The sequence below is a fragment of the Astyanax mexicanus genome, chromosome 11 (genome assembly GCF_023375975.1).
Source record: "Astyanax mexicanus isolate ESR-SI-001 chromosome 11, AstMex3_surface, whole genome shotgun sequence".
Taxonomy (NCBI): Eukaryota; Metazoa; Chordata; class Actinopteri; order Characiformes; family Acestrorhamphidae; genus Astyanax; species Astyanax mexicanus.
This window is the reverse complement of record NC_064418.1, coordinates 43,143,510-43,170,820: the sequence shown is the minus strand read 5'-3', so window position 1 is coordinate 43,170,820 and position 27,311 is coordinate 43,143,510. Positions and strand designations below refer to the sequence as shown.

At 36.9% G+C, this 27,311-nt stretch overlaps 2 protein-coding genes and 1 long non-coding RNA gene across 3 annotated transcripts in view; 1 reads left to right on the top strand and 2 right to left on the bottom strand.

The window, feature by feature from the left end:
* Positions 1 to 43: 43 nt before the first annotated feature.
* LOC111194856 (uncharacterized) lies at positions 44 to 10,781 on the bottom strand. The gene is made up of 5 exons (XR_002651306.2): positions 10,693 to 10,781; positions 7,536 to 7,660; positions 7,268 to 7,313; positions 6,939 to 7,112; positions 44 to 889 (listed from the first exon to the last, which is right to left on the bottom strand). It is a non-coding gene; the product is annotated as an uncharacterized LOC111194856 (long non-coding RNA).
* On the top strand, positions 10,573 to 23,951 carry nemp2 (nuclear envelope integral membrane protein 2). Its single transcript, XM_022680098.2, has 9 exons — positions 10,573 to 10,784; positions 12,128 to 12,234; positions 13,755 to 13,989; positions 14,600 to 14,672; positions 15,473 to 15,566; positions 15,948 to 16,062; positions 21,161 to 21,386; positions 21,941 to 22,138; positions 23,534 to 23,951. Exons 1-9 carry the CDS (start codon positions 10,694 to 10,696, stop codon positions 23,877 to 23,879), a joined length of 1,485 nt encoding a protein of 494 aa, XP_022535819.2. The 5' UTR covers positions 10,573 to 10,693; the 3' UTR covers positions 23,880 to 23,951.
* A 938-nt stretch (positions 23,952 to 24,889) lies between these two features.
* mfsd6b (major facilitator superfamily domain containing 6b) overlaps positions 24,890 to 27,311 on the bottom strand; it is a 29,489-nt gene continuing 27,067 nt past the window's right edge. Inside the window, exon 8 of the mRNA XM_007253227.4 lies at positions 24,890 to 26,989. Within this exon, the coding sequence (XP_007253289.3) occupies positions 26,714 to 26,989 (276 nt within the window). The 3' untranslated portion in view covers positions 24,890 to 26,713. The remainder of the gene's footprint in view (positions 26,990 to 27,311) is intronic.

Genomic DNA, 27,311 nt, shown 5'->3' with positions numbered 1-27,311 from the left:
AACTTAAGAATGACCCTGAACCATTAAAATGACAAAATTAAACAAATCTTCATTAGTTTAATATTTGTAATTTATCCATATCAGTAAATTTGACCAATGTGCTTTATCTGAACTATAACCTGAGCTTTAATCTTGGCAGCTCCTGTCTTGTCTTCTCACACTGCCTCACAGTACTGGAAACAATGCTCTAATCTTGTGAGCGCTGGATTAGTCCGTGGTTTAATGTGTAGGTGCTCGGAGGCCACGGCTGATATTAGAATGAGAGTCCTCTAATAACCCAGTCAAAGGCGAAGTGCCACCGCTCTGTGCACCAAGCTCTGTGTTGCGAGTCCAAGTAATTATGCACTGCCAGCTCCCTGGAGTGGAGCTCCACATTCAATATGCCTCCTGAAGGACTCCAGGGTTGCAGCTTAGGCGTATGCGCTGCCCACAGCTTCCTGTGTGTTTCGGGGCACCGCCTACATCTGAGCGCCATAATGACCGGTGTCCCTCCCACCTCCTGCGCACGCACCACGGTAATGAGCTGTAATCACATCTCCGGGCCTCTAGTGGAGCTGCTCGTGTGGGTGGGTCTCCCACCACTGGCAGAGTCTGATTGCCGCCCACCCTCCATTTCCTGCACGGCGAGGCTAATGAGGAGCCATCAGCCCACCAATCGACGCTGGTCCAGAGAGCGAGAGAGCGAGCGAGAGAGCGACTTTAGAAGGGATTCATTAAGGGAAGATCTTTGGTGAAGAACATGTCTGTCTTGTGACCTGATTGAGTGACCATTATTAGCTGACCGGAGAAGGCCTGAGATGTTGCCGCAGATGCTGACGAAAATGTTTTTTTTCCCCCATGTTCCTTTGTGCTGTTTGCTGTGAGCTGCATGTATTGCAACAACTTTGACCTAGAGGAAAGAAAATACAATAGCAAAAGAAGACTCCTTAATATCTTTGTAGTTTCTTTAATGCCAAGCTGACACTACGCAACATTATTGTCTCTCATGATGTTCACTACATCAGATTAGGCAGTCGTCTTCGTATCGTGTTTTACTCGGGGAACTGGCAACTCTACAAGTTAGTCACCGACCAATCATTGTCCACAACCCAACATGAGTTTGTAGGTCATCGCGGGGGAGGAGCAAAGAATCTGACAATCATGGCTATTGGTCAGCGGCAGCGGAGCATGTCAAACTATGCAATAAATGACAAAAAATTCTAACATGATAGTCTTTTCATTGAACGGGCACACAGCATCAAATTACTGCCATAATGTCATACTGCATGGACCTTTGTAATTCGCAAGATTGAAATTCGGATCCGACGCAGGCAATTTGTCGTCTCAGACAAAACCGAATCAAAAACTTAAAAAACCTCTGAAATATAATCAAGAGGAAGATACCAAACCAAGCTGAACTGCTTGATTTTTTGCACCAGGAGTAAAGGCATGAAGTTATCCAAAAGCAGTGTGTAAGACTGGTGGAGGAAATCATGCCCAGATGCATGAAAACTTTGATTAAAAACTGTGATTTAACATTAAGAAAGTGAGACATTAAACACTAACATTTTGCACAATACCTTTTTTCTGGGTCTGAACCTGGTTTAAACATAGTAGACAGTCCATATACAGGCTCTAAAGGCCATGATAGCTTTATTCGGGTTATTTAGAACAATTAAAGCCCCTCAAAAGAAAAATGCAAGCACGCTTTTATGCCATGCAGTGAATTTAAACCATGTCTTTTTCTCCAGCCTTACTCACTCACTCACTCACTCACTCTAACACAGGTCCTTCTGCAGCCACAACCAAGCCACGGTCAGTCACGACAAAGGTGTGAACAGATTCTTTGAGTGGGAAATTTATTAAGAAATGATGCAGAAACAAAGAGAGAGAGAGAGAGAGAGAGAGAGAGAGAAGAGATAGAGTGCCACAGCAACAGTATGACCTCAGAGCACGAACAACTCCTGCATATAACTCTGCATGAGCAGAAATATCAAATCACACACGGATTGATTTTTTTTTTTCCTGAAACGCTCACTATCTTAAGAAAGAATCGAGCCTTTTCATGTTTGATGTTTACCAGACGGCAATTATAAACAGGCTCTGCTGAGGATTGGTCCCCCCCGCTCATCCGCCCACCTACACAGAGACTCAGCCTCAACTCAACGTTTTTTTTTTCTTTTAGCTCACTGCTCATGTCAATCACTAGGCTGCCTCTCCCTCCCTCTCTCTGTCTCTCTCCCTCCCTCTCTCTGTCTCTCTCTCTCCCTCTCTCTGTCTCTCTCTCTCCCTCTCTCTGCAACCTCGCAGCAGCAACAACCCCCCTTTAGGAAACAAGAACGGAACAAACTTCACAAACAACCCTGAAAAAAAAAAGAAGAACGTGCAAAAAAGGTAATTTTCCAGCTTCCAGAAATAAAGTCTTTTATGTGTTGTAAGGCACAGTAAGTCAGGGACATTTATGTGTTGAATTGCTTGCAGCAAGGCCCATGTATGCGACTAAAAAAAGCACCTAAATACTGAAATAAATAAAAAATAGTCACTATAGACATGCCTATTCTCATTGTGAAGGATTTTTCTCATTGGATGATTGTTGTGTAAGGTGTGAAAACTTGGCATGGAAGCATGTTTTTTTTTATTCTATTTCTACTGATGATTAATAGGTTCTGGGGGGTTGATGAGATCTCACAATCTTAAAACATCACAATATTTGTTCAATATCGTTTGTTAAATAGTTGTTAAATGTGTCTCGGTAAGACTTATGCACAGGTAACCAAAACAAATGTTTGATCATTATGGCTGCATATAAAAAGCAGTGATCTTCTGGTCAATTGAGCCATACACACACACACACACACCTGCATCTCTGTTTTTTTTTACTTTAACACGTTGTTCGATATTCTGTTAATCGCATGGTGCACCGAGCCTCACGTTCCCACCCACACATTCCTCCCTTCACGGTTTAAACTGCATTCGCGATGCGGAATCGCAGATACACGCAGAGGAAACACATTAAGATTCGATCATAGGTTGCCAGGTCTGTATAGAATACAGACCCTTCACTGGGAGGATTCTGACATTAGTTCTATGCTCTGAAGAGACTCATGCGAGATCATACAGGAGTAAAGTTGTTAGGTTATGGTAAAAGCAGCTGCAGTATTTACATATTGTTCTGTATTTTACTGAATATGATAAATCATACAGAATTACAAGATAATTACTTAAAACATATTTTAAATTACTTACTGTTTTGCATTGCAATATTTTGAATCATATATTTTACATACAAAATTTAAAATATATATTGTTAAAGATATAGTGTCTCGTCTCATCATGTTTGAACAGATTCAAAATAATAAATAATCCAGACTGCATGAAAATTAAATACAAAATCTAATATATATCTGTACACTGTATGGACAAAAACATATATAGGTTATGTGTTTAAGTTTTTGTTAGTTAAACCATTGTATTGTTGTTCAATGAGAAACATGTACAGTATCTCCACAACATATACTTTACAGGAGAAGGCAATTTTTTTTTATTTTTTAAATTTTCAATAGAAGACAATCTAAAACATTTGTTTTTCCAAATACGTTTAGAGCATTTCCATTGGTCCGTTTGTACAGAACATTTTCTACAATGTACAGAGCAGCTACTTGGGTCAAATGATTGAGAAGCCAAAAATGGACAAAAATGAATATACACGTTTTTTTTTTTTTGATTGGACAACAATATACAATAAAGCATTGGAAATCTGCTCATTTAGTTTTTCTTCAGATAACATGGTTATTAGAAAGAGATTGTGCTCTGTTTGTTGGTGTAACTGTCTCTACTGTCCAGAGAAGACTTTCTACTAGATTTTGTAGTAATGCTGTGAGGATTTGATTACATTTACATCTATCTATCTATCTATCTATCTATCTATCTATCTATCTATCTATCTATCTATCTATCTATCTATCTATCTATCTATCTATCTATCTATCTATCTATCTATCTATCTATCTATCTATCTATCTATCTCTAAGAGCATTAGTGAGGTCAAGATGTTGGATGATTACCAAGCATCTCATTATCCCCAAAACCCCGAATCATCCCAAAAATAATGGATGGCACTCCATCATTCCAGAGAACACAGATCCAATGCTCCATGGCTCAATACTGGGGGGCTTTACACCCCTCCAGCCCACACTTGGCAATTGTGCCAACTGTATGGTGCCAATAGATGCTCCAGAGAGCCTTTTTCTATTGTATAATATTTCTCCACAGGAATTAGACAAGAAAGGGTATCCACAAACATTTAGACATATAATATACATACAAATAAAAATGTAGCGTAACACTTAATCACGTACAGTACGTCTGATTGACGGCCCATGCTGAGCGGAAAGCGGGGGCTGAACTCCAGGCCCACACATGAGGGTCGTGGCTCAGCAATAGGTCACTAAAAGCTAAAAGCCCCTTACAGCTAAAAGGGCCCTGAAGGCTGGCTCCCTGTTGAGGCTGTGCGAGCGAGCACTCTGGGCTGTAGGATGGGCTTTAGAGGAGCGCCTCTGTGGGCGTCAGATTTGAGCCCACTGATCACAAAAGCACAAAAGTCCCTCTCTCTCTTGTGGAGAGGCGTCTGTGTCCTCAGAGCCAACTCTGCAATGCTCAGTCCCACATTTGAAGCTCTGCTCCTTGTCTGTGACTTGCAGGGGTTACTGTAATGCAGGCTTGGAACTGGTTTATGGGAGGAAAGGATTTGTGCAGAGAGTTCTAAGCTGAAAGTCTGTAAAACCCTAGCTTCTTTTACTATATACAGCCCTGGAAAAAAATAAGTGACCACTTAAAATGATGAGTTTCTTTGATTTTACCAAATTGAAAACCTCTGGAATATAATCAAGAGGAAGATGGATGATCACAAGCAGCAGGAGTGGCATAAAGTTATCCAAAAGCAGTGAAGTGATCTCTTAATTTTTTTCCAGGGCATCATTTTTCCAGACATGCTCTCCTCCACCAGTCTTACACACTGCTTTTGCAGTTCAAGCAGTTCAGTTTGGTTTGATGGCTTGTGATCATCCTTCTTTATCTTGATTATATTTCAGAGGTTTTCAATTTGGTAAAATCAAAGAAACTCATTATTTCTAAGTGGTCTCTTATTTTTTTCAGAGTTATATCATCCATTATTTTTTTTAATTATAGTGACAGGCCTACTTGTCAGTCATGCCACCTTGGCCTTCTTGGTCATATTGGCTGTCAAGCTTCGACATAGTGCCATAAATACCATACTTAAAGACCAGCTAAAGCATCAAACTCAGACAAAAGCATATTTTATGCAGGTCAAAGCCTAGGCTAGTCAACCAGCTTAACCAGCTAAACCAGCTTAAGCTGACCATGCTGTTTTTCAGCTTTTCAGAGTTAGAATATGCAAAGGATTTTATGCCTTAAAAGTATTACACTAAACTTGATTGTTTTAACAAAGTTTCAATAAGACAGTAGTAAATGAACCAGCATCAAGCGTGTGGCTATAAAACCGCCTATAGCTCTTATTAAACCGGCCTTTCAGAAGCCTCATCTGGCCTAGCGCTTCTGCTAAATCCATTAAAAAAGAAGAATGCTGTGGTGTTTTTGCGACAAACAGTCTACAAGTGTGCAGCCCAAATGGGAAAGATCATGATCGTACAGACTTGAACCTTCTCCGCCTACAAGGCCCTACAAACTTGCATTATCAACAACAATAGAGGATTTTGGAACTTCCAGCAGTTCTTTAACCTCCTTAACCACCACTTTTCTTTAATGTCTATCAAGATGTGATGTTCCAGTTAGAGCTCTACTGTAAGACGCACGCAGCGGGGCAAACACTGCCTGACAATCGTAACTTTTCGATTAATGGGACTTTTTGTACCTCAAACGAAAAACCACAAAGCCTTCCTCTAACTGCCATAATGACTGTTTTTCATAATGCTGTTCTCCACTGGCTCTGCAGCACTAAAAATGCTCAGGCCCGCAGACGTCAACGCATGTTTGTTATTATTATTTATTTTGAGGCAAGCAAGAAAAAAGAAAGCCGGAAGCCATCCAGTTTAAGACAGATGACAGTTATGTGATTATAGTTCTGCTGAAAGCCCTTATTAGACTCATACACAACCGTGCTACTAATATCAGCTGAAGTTATGTTCACACACATACACAGAGAGGCGTCTAGCTGTAGATTTTTTTAGACAAAGCCCCTGATTTGACAGAAGACCCATGCTGGGAGGAACTGAGGCCCCTGGCTGGGTGGAAGTAATACTTTACAAAATAAAATCCCCAGCTGGATATTCCAAATATTGCAGAGTAAACATCATCTTAAAGATTCTTTCATATGTTTTGATTTTTTTTTTTTGCTTATGCTAATAAAAATAGAGAATATTATATAACTTGTGCACTGTTGTCAGTTGCTGATTTATTGTTCTTTCAAGTTATTTTTATAGTCTTTTCAACTCAATTCATATTGAAATACATAAGCGATTGATAAACGTAATTGAGGATTTATGTATATGGAAATTCACAACTGAAGCACTAATTGAACAGCATTCATATTTAAAGCCAATACACATACAATGTTGCATGACATAAATAAATACTGATATGATAGGAAAAAAATCTAATTGGGCTTAATTTCTGCAGCAGAATTACTAAAAAAGTGCTGGAAAACAGATCAGCCCAGCAATCCGATGGCTGGTTGCAGTATGACACGTTACTTTACCCAACCCCATATGTTTTAATAAAAAACAGCCATTTGTTTCATGCCATTTTTCAATTCTAAACTGTCTTTCCACCCCATCCATCATTTTGTTATATCCTAAAAGGGCAGAGTTACACTTAGGAATAAAGCGTTTCTGTCTACAGGGAGTAGCTGAGTTGCAGTGGAACATCAATGAGCTGCATGAGCTTTTACTTTATTACTTTTACTTTACATTATTTACACTTACCTGACAAACTGAGTTGTTAGTGAAGAAACCCACTCTGCTTTTTACTGTGCTTGAAAACTCAATAAAGGAAGTCTGAGACGCCTGGTCTGGGAGAGAGGGGCAGGTCTTCCAAATAAGAAGGTGGGTCTGGCTCCTCCTCTTCTGGTCTCTACTGCATAATCTCTGGCTGCAAATCTAAAAAAAAAAAAACATGGAGGACAATTATCATTTATTTTATAGAACAGATATTAATTAAACCATAGCATCCATGTTTTGCATAATAAACATTACATTACATTACATTAATATTTCTGTAAAAATGTATTTCTTTACCAAGTATGCAAACATACCCACAAGAAACTTGACTTCAGATCTCACAGTGCATTTCATTGGTCGCTGTCCAATAAAAAAAACAAAAAAACATCTCCAAAATTGGTGACTTTACAGAAAATGGCATATTGTGCTTAACTATTTTTGGAAGTTATTGTAAAAAAAAAGGATGTTTATTCAGAGTATTTTAGAGCATTTCTACTGGCCTATTCATTCAAAATTATTTAAACAAGGTACAAAGCAGTTCTTGGTGAATAGTGTGGTGCAGTGGATAACACCACTACCTACCAGTGAGCAGCCACATGATGTGAGAGACTAGGGTTTAGTTCCTGGTCTGGGTGACTGAATTCTGCACTACCCCAATAAGAGTCCTTGGGCAAGACTCCAAGACTCCATATTACACTGGTCCTCCTCTGTAACAAAAATTACCTGGTATGTCAGTTAGGATACAATTGTGAGCTAAATGTTTTTTCATTAAATTTAAATGTATTTTCAAACGAAATGACTGAAAAACCAAAAAACAGAAAAAATGGACATGTATATTTTTTTAATTGGACTGCAGCAATATACTCAACACATGAATGCCAGCAAACTGCAACATGTGTCAATAAACTAAGAACGAGTTGCTGCATGTTTGCTTAGGATCTTTACATGCCATTGTCATTTTAAGAAGTTGCTTCAGGGCTCAGTTTTTAAATCCTCCGGCTGGTTAATGCGGTAAAGCTGTCCTGACAACACCCCAGCAAAAAACGTCTAACAGGAGAGATAGGCTACAGGAGTGTAATCTCAGGTCGATCTTTTTATGAAAAGCTGAGCAACGCATTCCTCGTTCCAGGCCGAACCAGAGCAGCAGAGCTCCGGCGTTCAGAGCCGATGGAGCGTGAATGTTTAAAACTTAAACAGTAGCATCTGCAGTACTGTGAGCTCTGCAGTGTGCAAGAGAGCGTCTGTGACAGTAGGCCTCAGCCCGGCGTGGGTGTGCCTGTCAGGAAAAAGCTGCTGTCGTCTCAGCATCCTAGAGAAATGAGAAAGCAGCCGCCTGCTGCGCATACGCCCACCACAAAAATCCCCCTTCCATTTCAAAGGGCGAGCGCTGCAGTGAGATGACATTTTCATAAGGCCTTTGCAAAGTTTTTGGTTTTCACGTTTTCCCCTGGCTTCACTGTGTCTCTGCCTGAGTGTGCTCGGTGAAATAGAGAGAGAGAAAGAGAGAGAGAGAGAGAGAGAGAGAGAGAGAGAGAAGGACAAATAGAAAGACAGAAAAAGACAAACAGACACTCATCAGGGTTTCATGATGAGATCAAAAATGTAGAGTACAAAGCCTTATGCTAGACCCGCTTTGATGTTTTACCACTGCACACTCTACTCAAACAACAGCAGACATTTGGAGAGCTCTGATAAACGGACTCATATTGACAAAGAAAGCCTTCATCTGGAAAGATTGAGCAGGAAGATGGAAAAAAAAAGAAAAAAGAAAAAAAAAACTGCAGATGAGAAACTGTAGCAGATGCATCAACATCATATGTCCAGAGGTTTACAGATACCTGTGCTTCTTCTTTTGCCAGTAATATAATAATAATAATAATAATAATAATAATAATAATAATAATAATAATAATAATAACAATAATAATAATATTACAGCAAAATAATAGAATAAAACTCTTAAAGTGTGGTGAACATCTAGAGATTGAAGCTGGAATATAAATATGTTAAAATATTCTACATAAATAAAACACAAATAAAATAAAACCACTGTGTTTAAAGTCGACATACTGGCTCTCATTAATGTTAATTGGCTCTTTTCTCTAAATAAACACTAAGAGTAATTTTAATGGCAGCACAATAATTAAAGTTACGTTCAATTTATGTGTGATAAATTGATAATCACTAATTATCGTGACAGAGCTAGTCCTTTTTTTTACTTATTCGGATTTGATTGCAATAAGCCACATGAGGCTAGCTGAAGGCAGGTAGCTTACCAACTGTAGTGAGTCAATCACTACAGACCTCCAAACCTTATGTGGTCTTAGATTCAAATTACCACAAGAACAGTAGAGTGTAAAAAGCTTGTCAGAGCCCTCAGAATTAACTTAATCGGATTTCTCCTTTAAATCAAGCAAAAATACCTGATTTTAAGATTTTAAATTTAAACCCAAGAATGTTTTAATGAGTTCAACGTACTTAAAATAAGGTGATTTTAAGATAATCATTCCTAAAATAAGCAAAGAAGCACACTTACAATGCTTAGTAAGACAACATTTTTAATAAGAGAAAAAAATAAGTTTATTGCCTTGAAAACTTAAATTGGTAAGTTTTTGTAGTTATTTTTGTATCTAAGATTTTGCTTTGTTGCTGTGCACTTTAAAAGAAACCCTCCTAACTGTGCTTATCTTTATTCACACAAGGCTGTACAGTAAACTAAAGTGAATTATATCTATAATAATGCTATTATATATATTATTATATAGCTCCAGAAAAAAATAAGAGACCACTTCAGTTTCTGAATCAGTTTCTCTAATTTTGCTATTTATAGGTATATGTTTGAGTAAAATAAACATTGTTGTTTTATTCTATAAACTACGGACAACATTTGTCCCAAATTCCAAATCAAAATATGTAATTTAGAGCATTTATTAGCAGAAAATGAGAAATGGCTGAAATAATAAAAAAGATCCAGATCTTTCAGACCTCAAATAATGCAAAGAAAACAAGTTCATATTCATAAAGTTTTAAGAGTTCAGAAATCAATATTTGGTGGAATAAACTTAGTTTTAATTACAATTTTCATGCGTATTGCCATTTTCTCCTCCACCAGTCTTACACACTGCTTTTGGATAACTTTATGCCTTTAATCCTGATGCAAAACATCAAGCAGTTCAGCTTGGTTTGAGGGCTTGTGATCATCCATCTTCCTCTTGATTATATTGCAGAGGATTTCAATTTGGTAAAATCAAAGAAACTCATAATTTTTAAGTGGCCTCTTATTGTTTTCAGAGCTTGTAGGTCCTCTAAAACGTGGGTAAGATGTTTGTTTGTTTTTAAAGCTTTCTGCTCTCTACAGTTTAACCACTAGTTTAGACTATACTAATGGAGTGTACTCAAATATTTGTGTTGATGGAGGTAAAAGCACACAGTTATAAACTTGTATTTTTAAAAGCTTATTTAATGTAGAATTAAATGGGTTTATGAGTAAACGTAAGCAGCCAAATTGACACTTTATTGCCGGGTAAATACCGTGTGTGATAAAAATAAAGAGGACGAGTTATCTGGGTGTGTTAGTGATGCCTGTGGCCTGGCAAAACACCGAAATTTGAAAGTGGAAGCTTAGCTTAGCTTAGCTTAGCTTAGCATAACACAACATAACACTCAATACTGTACTGCTGCTGCTTACATTAAAGCTTAACTAGCTAGCTTTAGCTCACTATATTATCTAAATACTTACCATGAAGGCTACACTTTCATATGTCCTCTGTTTATTCGGCGTTTATTATTTTATCTCTCTCGCTGAAGGAAACGGTCGGTATTCGTACGCAGGTAAAACACTAAAACTGGGTATTAGTTAGCCGCGAAGCTAAGTAATATAACAGTGATATAGCTTAGCTAGCTCGCTAAGCTAACTGAGAGCTAGTTTTATATGTTTAGTTCCAAACAGAGATATTTAACCTAGCTAGAGCTCAGATATTGGTTAATTATAACTATGAAAAAGCTCTAATATGTGTAGATAACTCTAGCTAGCTGTGTTAACCCACATTTAAGAAGATTAAGATCACCCCATAACACTCTCCATAACAGCTAAGTTACAGTTAGCGTTCTAGCTAATGCTCTGTAAATAAACAACAACGATACACTTTATTTAACGAGTTCTGAACAAACCCTGACTCTCATGTCTATAGTTTATGTTAACACAGATCCCCAGACCAGTAAAAAACACATTTTGTGATTTAGCTGGCGTTTGTTATCTTACTGATGACTATCAGTAATCAGCTGACACACCAGTGTTTGAGGAAATAGCCCTAATTTAGGTTAAAAGTTCTTAAAATCACACTTTAATTATGTGTTTAATAAGGAACAATCTATAACAAGTAGTATTCCGTTTGAAGCATTCTCCACTGCTGTAAAAGACACACCTTTTTATATATATATATACTTTTTTAATTTATTCTTCAAAATATATGACCCATACTTAGACTATTTAGGTAATGAGAGCCTGTAAATTGATCTCATGACTTAAAATCTGGCCTGAAATTTGGCTGGGTTGACTTGAAAGACTTTGTTTATGTGATATCTTGGTTTTGTGATTGAATCCTTTGGGGTTTATGCCCTTCTTCATTTGCTGAACTGTACACTGTGTTAAAATGCACAAAATACTCCCTGCTTATTTATTTATAATTTTTCCCCTTACTCTTTTGTTAGATAATAATAAAAAAATGATTTTTTTTGTATATGGCTATGGCTAAATCTTGCAATAAAAATATGTGTCAAAAAAGCATATTGGGGTTAATATATATTAGTTAAACGGTGGAAAAAAGTAGCTTATGCTCAGATGTACACAGAAAACTAATTTAATTACCCTTATATATTAGATTGAAGGAATGATATCTGATTAATTAAATACTGTGTTTTTATTAAATTAGCTGTTTATTAAACTGCATTACAACATATTTTAAAACTGTACCAACAGTTTATTAAAGTTTATTAGGTAAACAAGTAATACATTGCCTATTCAAAAACAAATATCTGGATTTAATAAAGAGAGAGTGTGTTAAGTGTGATTCTATTTGTGATGATTTAGAAAAATCCAGCCAGTCGGTTCTGTGCTAAGGTTCTAATGAATGGGAAAACATGATATAACATGAGAAGGATTTCTCTTCCCACAGATTGCACTTATGTGAAGGGAGACTACGTCTCGAGGTATTATGGAAGTCGATGTTTTTGCTACACAACTGGAGGAATTAAATGGAAAGACATGTGGTCCACATTCCAGGTACTTGAATAGTTTTCCTCCCCTTTAAAAGTCATCAGATTTGTATATATTACAAATTCATGTAGGGTTGGGAAATACTAAATACTGGAATTAGTATTCAACCCTTGTTTTATGGAAGCTCCATGTTTACACTGGCCAAACATGGACACCTATGAGTAACTGTGAATTATCTTTAAAAAAAATATGTTTTGTCTAAATGAAAGCCCCCTAATGTTTTATTTTTTATTTGGAACTGGACATCTTGTTAAAACTAAAGAACAGACAGATGCAAAATACAGGCAGATAGAGTATGGGCTTTTTTACATGCCCGGATCAAAGTCTAAGCTATGGTTTGTGTGTTTGTTATATTGTAGGCAGTTGGTCCAGTTAGTTTTGGTTTCATACTGCAGTTTAAAAAGCACACTAATGATCTTAATTGCATTTGAGATTCCGTCCTCGGCTGTTTTCCTCTCTCCTCCGGCCACACTGGGGGGAGTTGAAGAGCCTGATGGCTCTTGGAACAAGGGATTTTCTCAGTCTTTCTGTAGAGCAGCTCTGGGACAGCAACCTGCCACTGAACTTGCCTCTTTTGTCCATAATAGACAGCAGTTTGAGCAGTGTCCTCTTTTCAGCCACTTAAACCAGAGGCAGATGAACCAGTGTATGGAAAATAAATGTTGCATTTGTTTCTAAAGTTTTACCAGGTGTCTAGTCTCTCTAAGTTTTAAATGTCTATATCGTTATCAACACAGGCAGATATATTCATGTGTGATATCAACATCGGAACAGAATTTCCTAATCGGTCCATCCCTAATTGCAACATTGTATTTAGAGTGCTGTTCCATAAATAATTACAATTTTGTTATTGCAATGAGTTATGGCTTTTCTTGCTAAGAAACAGAATTTACAATATTGAAGAGATTTTTTTTTGCCTTTTTTAAAAAATGAAGTTTTGCCTATATATTGTACAATATAATTGATAATAATAATATAATGCCTATTCCGGAACAAACGTGGTAGAAATGAAAGCACCCTAAAATAACCTATTTTTCAGTCTGCTTAAAACTAAAGCTTGGAAAGAATTTCACTTTCCATTAGGACTATAAATAAATAAATAATCCCAAAGACCAAGGTCCAATTAACCAAGAAGTGGTGAATAGTGAAAAGGTGAATGTTTTACTATGGAAGAGTCAAAGTTCAGTGCTCTATAAAATAATAATTCAAATATTCATATCATTTCCACCCCATACAGTGAGCAGACCTGAACCTAAACTCTCACCTGGTCACAACAGGTTTTAGTGTGACATCGTCAATGAACAAATAATATAATTTTAGTTTAAGTAGGAGAAGAGCATGTATTTATGCACAACTGTTTAGTTTCATTTATGTTGTAAGTATAAAACTGTTGTTGCGTGTGTCCTACTTTTTACCCTAAAGTGGAGTAGGTTGTTGCTTATCTGTCTTTGATTGTACAACACACCGCTGCACCTGTTATAAATGAAAGTAGGTCCAATACAGCTGTGTTTTCCCACCTCTTGTAGGTCCGCGTGGCAAGTGCAGATGATGTACATGTTGTGTATCCGATGGAGGCCAAAAACTGCCAGGATCCCTTCAAAAATCTTATAACACTTGCAACATGTGTGATCGAACCCTTCTGGCCCTCCACTACACACAAGGAGAAGGTGCTGGACATCCCACTTGTTGAAGAAGATGTTTACTTCATGACGAAATCTCCCAGAGCCAGTGCAGAATATAACCTTTATGTCTACAACCAAAGTAAGCATGAACATCTGTAGCTATACGTCTATACATAAAGTAAAATAAGATTTTTATTTTAATCCTACAAACATTTACAGATGTAGGTCTTTAAGACTATTTTAACAAGAAAATTGTTTAAAATACAAGTTTAGTACCATAAGACATTCTTCTCACTTAAAGAAACATAAAGGCTGCATCCAGAACTGCACACTAGTACATTTTGCTTCCACTATGCTTATATGAGTGATATATTGTATTAGTTTTAAGCTAAAAATGCTGTTCTATGTAGAAAAACAAAAGTCTATTGGGGCTGTTCCTCTTAAGTGTCTTTTTTGTGCTCCAGCTAATTAAATAGAATCAGTCAGGGGAGGAAGAACCTCCTGGTTCCCTCTCTCTCACTCTGCTCTTGAGGGAGATTAAATTCTACTTGAGTTGATGAGAAATACAAGACAAAATGAAGACAACAAAAACCTGGATGACTACACAGATTCCGACAGCTGACAGACGAACCCTCAGTTAGTGAAAGTTCTGCACTGTGAAGCTTGTTGATTGTGACACAGTCCAGCTGAACCTGTTTTTGTGTCTCTGAATGATCAAAGTAAATCATATTCATTTATTTCAATTTCAGGGTTCAACTGGATGCGCTTTTTGCTTTTTGTCAGTGGGCTTATGCTCTTCTATTTCGCTGGAGCTATATGTAGGTAAGCAGCAGCTGGCAGTTGGTTTTACATTAAAAAAAAAGATCTGTTATATAGTTTATATTGTGTTATAATGTGTAAGTATGAAATAGAGGTGGGCAATATAATATTTTTTTTTGTACTTTATTTTTATTGGCACTTTAAAAGAACAAGCAGGCATACTCTACAACAGATTATTCCAAAAAAAAAGAGAGAGGTCACATAACATCTACCTTCAGGCTTATTGATCTACATTATTAAGAAAAAGATACCATTTCCTCCAGAGTCCGTGCATATTACTTTCTGCAGTCTCAAAGTTAGGGTCATACAATCCATTTGCTAAATCTCTTTTCCATCCAGTGGATTATTGTTGGGGGTGCCACTTGAAGCCACTTCCTTGTGAAATATGATGATATTTTATGATGATATAATGACAAATTGTCTTATCAAGTCGACAGTATGCTTTTTTGAGCATATTGAGAATATCATGGCGTGTTATAGGTCCTGTTTAAATGGAAAAAGGACAGGATATTTGGAATTAAAATCACTGTACTGAGTATGAAGTAAAATTTGAATGGTAGTTTTTAAAGAGCTGTCACTACAGATTAATTTGGATGCTTCTGTAATTATATGTATCAAGATAAGTAATGTGTATAAAAAAGATTTTTACCATATCACCTATTCCTAGAATGAAATTAAATGTTTACTTTTCTTCATGTTCTACTTTTCAATCATCCAACATTGCCTTGGGATCCCTTTTTGTAATATTTGGATGTGAAAAAATCTGATGGGTTAAACACTCTGTTCTTATGTCTTTCTTTCAGGAGCTCATTGTTTTTCTACATCTCAGGGATTTCACTGGGAATGGCCTCCATTTTAGTCTTTCTGCTTTTAGTCCTGAAAAACTTTGTTCCAAAGGTGAGAAATAAACAAATCAGTAAAGTGTTTATGTATTTTTTTTGTTGTGTGTCGTGTTTGTTGCCAGTAGTTATGCAACACTATATGTCCAAATGTTGTGTACACCCATTCTAATAAGTACATTCAGCTACTTTAAGTTGCATCCTTTGCTGATTTGTGCAAATACACAACTTATCTAGACCCTGTAGAGAAGTACTGCTAATATTATAGATTTTTTTTGCCAGGCCTGTGCACAGTGGAACTGTGTTATTTGGAATGATAGAGCTCAACACAGTCCAAATTTGACCATATTGTACATCACCATTTATATAATCATAGCAGTATATTGTAGTGAAACAATAAATAATTATGTATCCACTCTGTGATGTTCTTGTGTTACAGCGAGGACTTTTCCTGGTGTTGTTTGGAGCTGGCTCTGGTCTGTCCTACCTGGGCATCCAGAAGTTGATGAATAATGGGGAAGAGATTATGAAGCTTTACTGGAAAGAGCTCCTGGGTAAGTGACCCTTCCTTTATGATTGTTTTTCTTTATATAGTTCCTTTTTATTTACACATCTACAAAGACATTTTCACTTTTATCTTAATACATTTAAAAGTCAGATATTAGATTTGCTTGAAATTCTCTGATTAATCATGTAGTGCAAGTTAATCAGAAAAACATTGTCCCCTAATTCTGAAAGCTAGCTAGTGTGTAACAGAACTATTACATTAATTTTGTAAGTGTATGGTAAAACATACAGAAAATGAGAAGCTCTGAATAAAAGTTAATTGTCATTGTTTACTTCAGCTGGAATTCTGCATTTAACACACACACACTCAATGTCAAAATATATTTTTTTGCCCTACTTATGTTTTATTTATTCAGGATATATAAACTTTTTTATAGTCTAGTGTCTAAACAAAAGTTAATTCATCTTTAAAAGGGTTTAATTGCATTATTATGCTATTATTTTATCATGATATCAGTGACACTAAATGGTCTTAAACTGAGAATATTATTATTTTTGCAATTTCTGAGACAATAAATAATCCAAAAATACTATAGTTTTTGTTACAGGCCTATACATAAAAACAAGCCTCAAATAGCAATAGAGTGTTTCTGAGATTTTAAGTTTTAAAAGTCCAGTAAAATTATATTTATTCCTGATTACCTTGTTTTGTTAATCTTTAAAAAGCCAAGCACTGCTGAAACACTATTTGTAACATTAACAGATTAGAGAACTAATCTGATATTTACTGAATAGGCAGATACTATTAGATATGTAGATGTTACTGTAAATGTGTTGTTTTTATAGCATTGCCATAAAAAAACACATTCAGATTAGACTTATTTAACACTTTAATCTTTAGAAATGCACTGTTAGACCGAGTAATGAATGCCGTATACATATGAGCCTTGTAAATATGAGCCTTTCAAATATATAAAAATTACTGCACGCTGCTGTTTTCTGCAGATTCATATTTATCATTATTAACCGCACCGGTTTTGCTTCATTAAACAGTCTTTCATTTCTTTTTTTCTCCTTTTTAAATGAGATGTTTTTGTTCAGACAGATGGTCTCTGGTGAACAGTGGTATTCAGTAAATACATGCCTTCATTTAGAGTAGGAGTCAATCATAGAAGCGGCAAAATTGGCTTCTAGCTCAGAGTAAGTGCAGTAATAATGAGTTAATGGAGCTGCAGGGAGAAATCATTGAAAGGGGATGAGAGTGATCTCACAGCGTCAGACCTGTTCAGATTCTGTACAGAACCTGTTGAACACAAGGCACTCCCAAAACACGCACAGAGCTAGAATTACTGCAGGAGTATTACGTAGATGGATCCATAGGGATCATCAAACAACATCATAAGCTGCTGAACTGGTTTCAGGTGAGAAGGTCAACCACACCCAAATCTATGCAGCAATTTCCCACAGCCTAAGGCATGCAACTCTTTTATACACCACATAAACAACAGGTACCTCAGATATCTATTAGGGCCTAAATAATAAGATATTTTGTGGAAAAAAATATATTTTAACATCTATTATATTAGATATTTTGTATAGAAATACAGTTTTTTTATTTAATTATATAATCATATAATAGTCCAGTAGCTTTATTTAGTGATTTATTGTGAGTCTTTGTTTATTGTGTGCCTTGTCACTTAAAGGTCCCGTTCCATCGTTTTTGTCATTCATTATAAAATGTCTAGTTGTGGTCTCTAGTATGAATAAAAGCCATGTGAGCTGTTTTTTTGTGGAAAGAAAAAAAAAGGCTCCGGTGATCAGGTATAACGCTGCTTTAGTCCGGTGGAGGAGTGGACAACAAAAAAAAACGATAAGATTTCGGCTCTTGCTCATGAATAGTTATACATTTAAGCATATCGCCTCTGATTGGCTAACAGCACGGTGACAACAGAGAGACCTATTGTATTTCACAAAGAACAAGAAAAATTGGATTTTAGCAGAAGGACACTTTTAACACTTTACAATTAAACACAACTATCAACATCTTGTTTCATACTGAAAGTTAGGTTTAGCTGCTTTTTTGTTCCTTAACCATGATTGTGGATATATTATCTGATCTGAGCCAACAGGAACTTTTGCTAAATTTCCTTCGGGATCAATAAAGTATCTATTAATCTGGACACTTCTTTTAAACCACCTTATTTCTACACTCAACATTACATTTTTATACTTATTAACCATATTGGAGCACTTTGTAGTTCTGTTCTGTAATTACAGATTATTCTCCTTTTGTTTGTCTGATTAGCACTGATTAGCATGGTGGTGGTGTATGAGGTGTTAGTGTGTGTTGTGCTGATGGTACAGTGACTGGCTCAGATACAGCAGCAGTGCTGCTGGAGTTTTTAAACACTGTGTTTAATCTCTCACAGTCCACCACTCTAGTATTACACACTCTTACCTACAGCTGCTCCACCGTGTAGATGAAGTAAAGTCAAAGACAGAAGCTCTGAATCTGTTGCTGCACAGTTTACAGTGTTGGTCATCCAATAGTCTTTCATCAGTGGCCACAGGACTCTTAGGACAATTAGGTGTTTAAAAACTCCAGCAGCACTGCTGTATCTGATCCACTCGTACCAACACAACTGTCCAAGCAGTCATATAAGAATTGCGTAAAATATTTTTTCATACGTCATAGAATTTAGCTTAGCACATATAGTTATGTTAATAAATAATAATAAATAGACTGTATTTATAGTATATGGAAGCAACACACCATGAACACCATGATGTTTAAAAAGCAAATCAATGTAATAATGTTTATTTCAGGTAGTCTTTATCCAGAGCAGTGTATTAGACCGTGTGTGTAAAGATTTTTACTACACCATTTAGACAGATATTAGGAGATATTATCCAGAGAAAAGCTCTTTTCAGGCGGAAAGAAAAAATACTCAACCCAATACAACGTGCCACAGTGAAAAGCTAGAGCTCTTTGCATTTACCTTCTACATCCTGGCTTGGTTAGTGTCATTATGTGAGGCCAAGTGTTTGAACACTGGAGTGACTCCCTCTTGACTGCTCAATAGACTCTATTCACTGCCAAATCAATTTGCCTGTTTTTAAAGCTCTCGCTGGGTTCGCATCAATATGTAAATGGCAAGAACCACAGGCATATTAGGATTAAGAGAGAGACAGAGCAATGCTGCTGGAACATTGATTTCTATGCTTGGAACAAAAAGGCTTGGGGAGGATTACAGCCCAAATGTCTCTCTTCCCTTTTTCTTCCTCATTTCTACACCTCTGGAACACAGGAATTGCTCTTCAGTCTTCCTCATGCTCTTGCTGCTGTGAGAACAGATAACGTTATGATTATTTGTTAGTTTCGGTGAGAGAGAAGAGCGATGACAGCACATCCCTGTTCATGTCAGCACTCGCCACTTTTTTCAGTGTAGAGCAGCCCTTTCTTTTAAAGAACGACTCACACTCCTCCAGAGGTAAATTAGCCAAGTTTGTGAGGAGAGAGGAAGTAGAATAGTAAGTTTATGAGGGATATCTAAATCAGCACCACTTTGAACATACCCTTTGAATTATACACAAATCATAAACACAAACACATTATTACCTTTACATGGAAGACAGTGTAAAAATAAATAAAAAATATTTGATTCCACGTTATTTTGCAGCATTTCTATTTGATCATTCATCATGAAATTTTGATACAAAATAAAGAACAACTGCCAGATTTGCATTGTGTCAAAGTGGAAAAAAAATAGCCAAGTCAAGTAGTTTTATTGTGAATACTGCATATGTACAGGACATACAGAGGATTGAAATTACGTTACTCTCCTTCCCAAGTTTTAAAGCAGGTACAGATAATAGATATAATAAAAGAGAGAATGGGAGACACTATGGGTACAATACAGCAGGGACACAAATAGACATACATGAGACAGAAACAAGGTGCAGTAGTGGTGGGGGTGAAATAAGATATATAAATAGAAATAAAAAGAAATAAGATATAAATAAAAAGAGTGGGAGACACTACATGTACAATACAACAAGACACAATAGACAAACGGAAGACGGAAGACAATAGTGCAATATTGATGGTGATTGAGATGAAATGACAGTATAAATAGAACCCGTATAACAGTAGTGCAAATATGGTATATAGCTTAAGGCTGGTAAAGTGAATGAGTGTGTAAAGTTCACAGTTTTATAAATAAATAAATAAATAAATAAATGAATAAAAAAAGTAAAAAGGTTTTTGAGCTGCTCCACAGCTCTGACAAGCTTTATGTGTGCATTTGTAAATCTGTGTCAGCATTGAGTGCAACATAGAGAAGGTAAAAGCATTCATTACAAGGGATGTCCACAAACATTTGGACACACAGGGCCCTATTTTAGCAATCTATGGATGAGCGGTCAACTCCGCAACTTGATTTAGGGCGTTAGTGTGTCCTTGCTATCGTACAGACAGTAAAAGTACACCTTGCTCAGCTCAAAATGTGCAAAAGACATGCACTAATTATTTTAACTAATTCCCTTTAAAAGCCAGGTGCGCTCTGATTTTACCGGATTGCTATTTCAGGGGTGCAACTACCTGGACGTGTCCAACGCTTCTTAGCAGAGGAAACTGACCTGCTTGTTTATGGTTGTTCTTTCTGTTTATTGTTGACGTAAAAGTTTGCATAGCTTTCAACAGGCACAGATTATGGATTTGTGGACTGATGCTTGTCCATGTGTGCATAACAGACGGGTGTGTACAAGCCTTTATTTAAAATTTACTGCCAAGCTATCAATGAACATCTGACTGTTGACATCTTCCTAGGGTGTTTTCAGTCAGTGGCTCACCAGTGTTTTCTGCCACAATAGCAATACTCCAGACCACCACGCCCATTGGTGTAGATACATTCATAAGTATCATTGCTATGTAAACGGTGCAGGCACAAGGACTGAAAATAAACTGTTGGCAGGTTGCAAGATAGCAATGAACATCACGTTGCACCTTGCACCTAGAACTGTGCTTGTTAGAGGTTTTTTTAAACATCATATAAAGTTTCTTCAGACCTTTGTGGTTCATGCAACACAGCTACTTAATGCTGAACATGATGATACTAACATTACATCATCTGTCCTTTCCCACAGGCTATCTGCTGCTGTCAGGCTTCATCAGCTTTGTTTTCTGCTACAAACTCGGCCCAATTACCAACAAGCGTACACTAAACCTGATGACCTGGCTTCTGCAGGCTGTAGCCGGGGTAGTGGCCTGCCACGGGGTCACCTACGGTCCTATCTCCTGGATGCTGCTGGCCACACTGCTCTCCTTTAAGGTCCTGCCTCTGGTGTTGGCTATCCTGGTGGGGATATGGAGGTACTGAGGATTTAACTGTATTATATTATAACTGTATTAAATGTCCCATGCCTGAATGACAGAAGTATATTTATTATCTCAAACGTTCTCCACTCTAGAAACTTTTTGTTTGGTAATTCGATCAGTATTCGAGATGGAGCTAATATAACTTGAAAATGTAAAACGTTAGGACATTTTAGTTGTAAATGTTAAATTTTATTACCTCAGCTTTTTAGTATTTATTTATTTTGTGCAAATATCTTTAAAAAGGGTTTTTAGGTGTCCTATTTTTTAAAGTGACAGTATTTAGATGCAGTCTGGCCATAACACAATTAGGTTTGTAACTATAAATATAGATTTAAAGACTAAACTAGAAAAAAACAGTAGATAGGGTTACATATTGATTTGTTGGTAGCAGGTACCTAGCAAAAATGATTGTCTAGCCTTTATACAAGATAATTAATGGAAAAAGAACAAAATGACCAATTCTGAGTTGATAACTGATAACATTTTACTGTAATTTAATCTGAGAATTTCAGGGTCTATTCACTAAACATTTGTACTGCTGTTTCCAGACAAACCTGTTGGCTGCTGTCAGCTCTGGGTCTCCTCCGGAGCAGGAAGCGTCCCAAAACCAGGCTGCTGACAGAAGAGGAGTACCGGGAACAAGGAGAGCGACACACTAAAGCTTCCCTGGAGGAGCTGAGGAAATACTGTAACAATCCCGGCTTCCCTGCATGGGACACTGTTCTAAAACTGCGATATCCACAAAGGTAATGTCTGCAGAAGCTTTCGGCTTTGTGTGAAATATATGAGGGAATGTGGGAATTTCAAACTCATTTATTTTTTTTTCTTTTCTTTTTCTAACTTTCTTGAAATCACTGCCAACAAAACCCGTTCAGAGATATATAAATATAAAAATATTATAAACAAATGAGATTTTTAAATAGCACTGTGGAATAATAACATTTTAAGCATAACATATAAAGGTTTTATGTTTGATAAATTTTATTTTCTCTCTGAAATTTTTGTAATAAAAATGTTTTAAAATTTATGTTAATCTGCAACTCAAAATATAATGAATATAAAATCTGCACTTTCCTAAAAGGAAAATTTAAGATCCATATTTTAATGAATACAATCAAACATTTCATGTCCTTCAAATCTTTTGTTTTGTTATGGCGGTCTAGTTTTTATGTCTATTTTCAAACATGCAGAATTTGCATGAAAGTTCACTTAATGATCTAAAATACTGTATTAAGTGGAGTAAAAGTGGACCAGCAGCTTCTCTATGTGTCCTGTAGCAGTCTCCAAAGCCCTCAAATTTGTCCAAATGTAAAAAAAAATAAATTACTGCGGAGAAAAAGGGATTTTTATCACCTATACTTGTGGCCCTTGTTTTCACATTTTAAATAGCAGATTCACAGTCATGTTAGTGCTTTATTCACAGTAATGGGGAAATGACATCTGTGTCTTTGCCAATCTGGTCTCTGAATACTACTTATTGCACTATATTACTTTGATAAAGTGGACAGAAGAACACTTAAATTATATACAGCTCTGGACAAAAATAAGATAACACTTGAAATTGTTGAGTTTCTTTGATTTTACCAAATTGAAAACCTCTGGAATATAATCAAGAGGAAGATGGATGATCACAAGCCATCAAACCAAACTGAACTGCTTAAATTTTTGCACCAGGAGTAAAGCAGCATAAAGGTATCCAAAAGCAGTGTGTAAGTCTGTGGAGGAGAGCATGCTAAGATGCATAAAAACTGTGATTAAAAACTAGGGTTATTCCACAAATTTTTATTTCTGAACTCTTAAAACTTTATGAATATGAACTTTTCTCATTTTCTGCAAATAAATGCTCTGAATAACAGTATTTTTATTTCAAATTTGGGAGAAATGTTGCCTGTAGTTTATAGAAAATACAACAATGTTCATTTTATTCAAACATTTACCTTTAAATAGCAAAATCAGAGAAACTGATTCAGAAACTAAAGTGGTTTCTTATTTTTTTCCAGAGCTGTAGATGTAGAATTCAGTAATACAGCTCCACCTCATCAGCTAGTCAGCAAATGCTGAAATGTGTATGAACACTGTTTCAAACTCTCTAACATGAAAATAACCTTAAACTTGAGCTGTGTCGATTTTTCCTCATCCAGGTTTGCTGAGTTCCTGCGTAACGGTTCCCACGTCACTGCCTCTGAGACGCAGAGCCATGCACAGTACGGGCTGCGAGCGGATTATGAAGAAGATGCATTCCTGGACACGACCAAATCATCAGCCACATCGGAGGACCTGAGTGAAGACTATTTTGCACACACACCAAACACATATTCATCATACTCACCCCAAACTCCAAGCACGAGCTCCTTCTGTTCCTTTCCTGCCCTGCCCTCCACACCCCCCAGCATGTCTTACGGAGGCCCGATATGTCCATATCCTCCTTCTCCACTCACCCCACAGCCACAGATTGATCTGACAGAGGAGGATGACGACCCTTTCTGATAGGGATTTTATACAGGCTTCCACCACTGATTTTTTTTTTAATTAAAAATGGTTTTAATTGTAAAAAAAAAAGTTAATACTGAATGACTCAGTGTGATAAAACAAATCAGGAGAGAACTGATTAGTTTTCTTAGAAGAACAGCTGTTGTATCATAAAAAAAAAAAAAAAACTACAGAGAGGGTTTTCTCTGCTCTCATTTTAAATCATTTTCACCAGCAGACTCTCTGGGAGTCTCTGGAGCTCCGAGAGATGTAGATATTAAGTCTCTGTAGAGCTGGAAACACATCTGATTTGTATAATAGTTAATAATAATGGCGGCTGAATTTAATTGAATGAAATGAATGTTTACTCTGCTGGTCTCGAGTACATCCCAATTGTAAGGATTTTTGTTTTTTGTTCATTTGTTATTCAGGGAAATGCTGCCCCCCAGTGTCTGCAGGTGTTTTAGCCACTCAGTCAAAACCACTCCCATCAGCTATATGCATTGTGGCCTGAATGATTGAGTACCTGCCTTTCTTTTACTATGCTTCATATTACTATGTATATATACACTGTAATACTGAGAAATCTGTCTTTACATATAAAGGCTTATGTATAATGCGGTTACACAAGAAAAAAGTTTTATATATTTGTCCATTTAAACATTTTAATTTTTTTTTTTAAACATCCTTTTAAGAATCATATTGAATGTACCCATAGAAATTATTCAAAATGTATTACTATAGAATGAATCTTTTTATACTGACGCCCTTTTTTTTTCTTTCCCTGTAAAGTTTCTGTTTCATGGATACAACCTTTTAAACGATATCACCAATATAATACATTTACATTTTTTAAGCTCAGATACATTTTACAAGTTTTTTTTATGATTTTTTTTATTGTACGCCTTATTTAATAAATACAAATGACATTGTAATTGTACAGGTGTCAGTGTATTATTATCATTGCTGCATTACATGTAAACATCTTGTTCTTGTTTTGCGAGAGATTAATGTGTAGTAAGTACCGCTGGCATCTACAGCTGGGCTTTTAAAGGACACACTGGTGGATTATGAGCTTAAAGTGAAATGCTTTATGCCCTATATCTGCCAGGTACACACTCTAACCAAAAAAAAAAAAATCTCAGGCAGATACAGTACCAGTCAAAAGTCCAGTCACACCTTCTCATTCTCATGTTTTTATTTTTTTATTAAATTAATACTGAAGTCATCCAGATTATGAAAAAGCAACACCTAAGGAATCATGTAGTAACTTAAAAGTGTTAAACAAACCGAAATACTCTGTGAAGCATTTAGGTGCTCTTATTTAGGGAGCTGTTTACTTGAGCTTTCTGAGGCTGGTAACTCTGATGAACTTATCCTGTACAACAGAGAAAACTCGCTCTTCCTTTCCTGGGGTGGTCCTGATGAGAGCCAGTTTCATCATAATGTTTCATAATGGTATTTGTGACTTGCACTTGAGAATACTTTTTTGACTGACCTTCATTTCTATAAATAAAAGTATTTTTTTTCTTTACTTAGGTGAGTAGTTCTTGCCATAATATGGATTAGAACATTACTCAAATCGAACTATTTACTGTATACCTGTAACTCTACCTCTTCACTACTTTACAACTGATGCTCTCAAACACATTAAAAGACAAGAAATTCAAGTAATTAACTCTTGACGAGTTCAGCACAGCTGTTAACTGAAAGCCTGAATTCCAGGTGACTCTACCTCATAAAGCTGACTGAGAAAATCATCCAGCCAATGTGTGCAAAGCTGTTTAATCTAAGCAAGAGGTGCTACTTTGAATAATTCTTCATGTTTTTTTTCTCATAGTTTGGATGACTTTAGTATTAATCTACAATCCACTGAATGTAAGGTGTGTCCAAACATTTGATTGGTACTGTATCCTGTGGCCATGTGTTGCATCTTTTTCAGCAGGATAATGCTCGCCCACACGCAGCAAGTGCAGATTTTCCAGGAATGCCTTCATCAGACTGTAACACTGCCCACTCCTTTTTTTTATTTATTTGTTTCTAATTTTTATCCCATTTTCTCCAAATTTACAAGGTCAATTGGTCAAACGAATTCACTCAATAGGACTCCCTATATCACTAGATATGCTCCAAACAACACCAGGAGGGTGAAGACTAGCACATGCCTCCTTTAATACATGTGAAGTCAACCATCGCCTCTTTTCCAACTGCAGCTGATGCAGCATTGCTGAGTAGCATCATAGCACATTTAGAGAAACGTGCAGCGACTCGACTCGACTTAACTCGATACATCAACTCACAGACGCCTTGTGCTGATCGACATCACCCTTTGAAGTGATGTAGGGAAAGTGCAAGGCCAATTGTGCTCTCGCAGGGCTCCGGCAGCTGAAGCCCACTCCTTTTTGGTATGTATTTTTGTTTTTGGTCACATTGGTCACACATTGTAGCTACAGTACACACACAGAAGCTCCCTCGTTCAAGCTGAACAGCTTGGTCTGTCAGTTAATTCCCAGCAAATATATAACTGGAGTTTACACAGCAAATATGTGCACTGTTTTCCCAGCATTTTGACATGGTTTTGATACATAAGCAGTCTGTTTAAGGTTACAAGGTGCTACCAACATCCACAGGCAGTGCAAAGCATGTTTAAAGGGCGGGTTAAAACGATTCAGCAACAGATAAATACACCTGACATCTGTTCTTTGGTCCAAAGTTCATACCTTCATCATACTGTGGACATCATTCATCATACTGTACACAGTGTTTACTTTATAAAGCTACAGTACTTCTTCCATTGTGGACAAACGGGAGGAGATCTGACCCTCAATTTGAGAGCTCACTCTCTCATCCTCTCAGCAGTCTGTTTCAGGGAGCTGTTGGGGAGGCTGATCTGGCAAAGTGCTGGGGGTCTCGGAAACCTCTTCCTCTTCAGGGGGAGCTTCAGGGTCTTCTGCTGAATTGCCAGAATCTGCATGATGTGAAACAGTCTGATCACTGTGATCAGAAACTGGCTGAGCTGGATTGTCCTCGTGGGCAGAGGCTTCGTCTGGTGCACCAGAAGACTGGCTGGGTTGAGACGAAGTCTGTCCAGGAGATGGTGCTGTGGACGCCTCCTGTTCACTGCTCTCCTACAAGCAAAGAACACGTCAGAAAAAGTCAGGCTTTGGCTTAAACCAGGGGTGTCCAAACTTTTTTTGTTGGAGGCCAGAAGTAGAAATATATTTGAAGTCACGGGCCACAGACTTTACACACCATTTTACTTGACCAACTGTCTTTATCTTTGACAGTGTTGTGTAAACAAAGATTTTTCAAATTGATGTTTAATTTCATGATGTCTCTTAATATAAAACTCCATAATTATGGCAACGTTTGGATTCTTTGGCCCGTTTTTTGCGCTAGAAATGCGCACGCTCTCCGCTTTTAGACTCTTTTGCCCAGTTTTTCTGCGCT

What these genes read in the sequence shown, in the direction of transcription:
- nemp2 (XM_022680098.2), top strand. Translation starts at nt 10,694, where the DNA reads ATGAAGGCTACACTTTCATATGTCCTCTGTTTATTCGGCGTTTATTAT. An exon ending in TGAAAAACTTTGTTCCAAAG is followed by an intron (nt 15,567 to 15,947) that starts GTGAGAAATAAA and finishes CTTGTGTTACAG; the next exon opens with CGAGGACTTTTCCTGGTGTT. An exon ending in AAACTGCGATATCCACAAAG is followed by an intron (nt 22,139 to 23,533) that starts GTAATGTCTGCA and finishes TTCCTCATCCAG; the next exon opens with GTTTGCTGAGTTCCTGCGTA.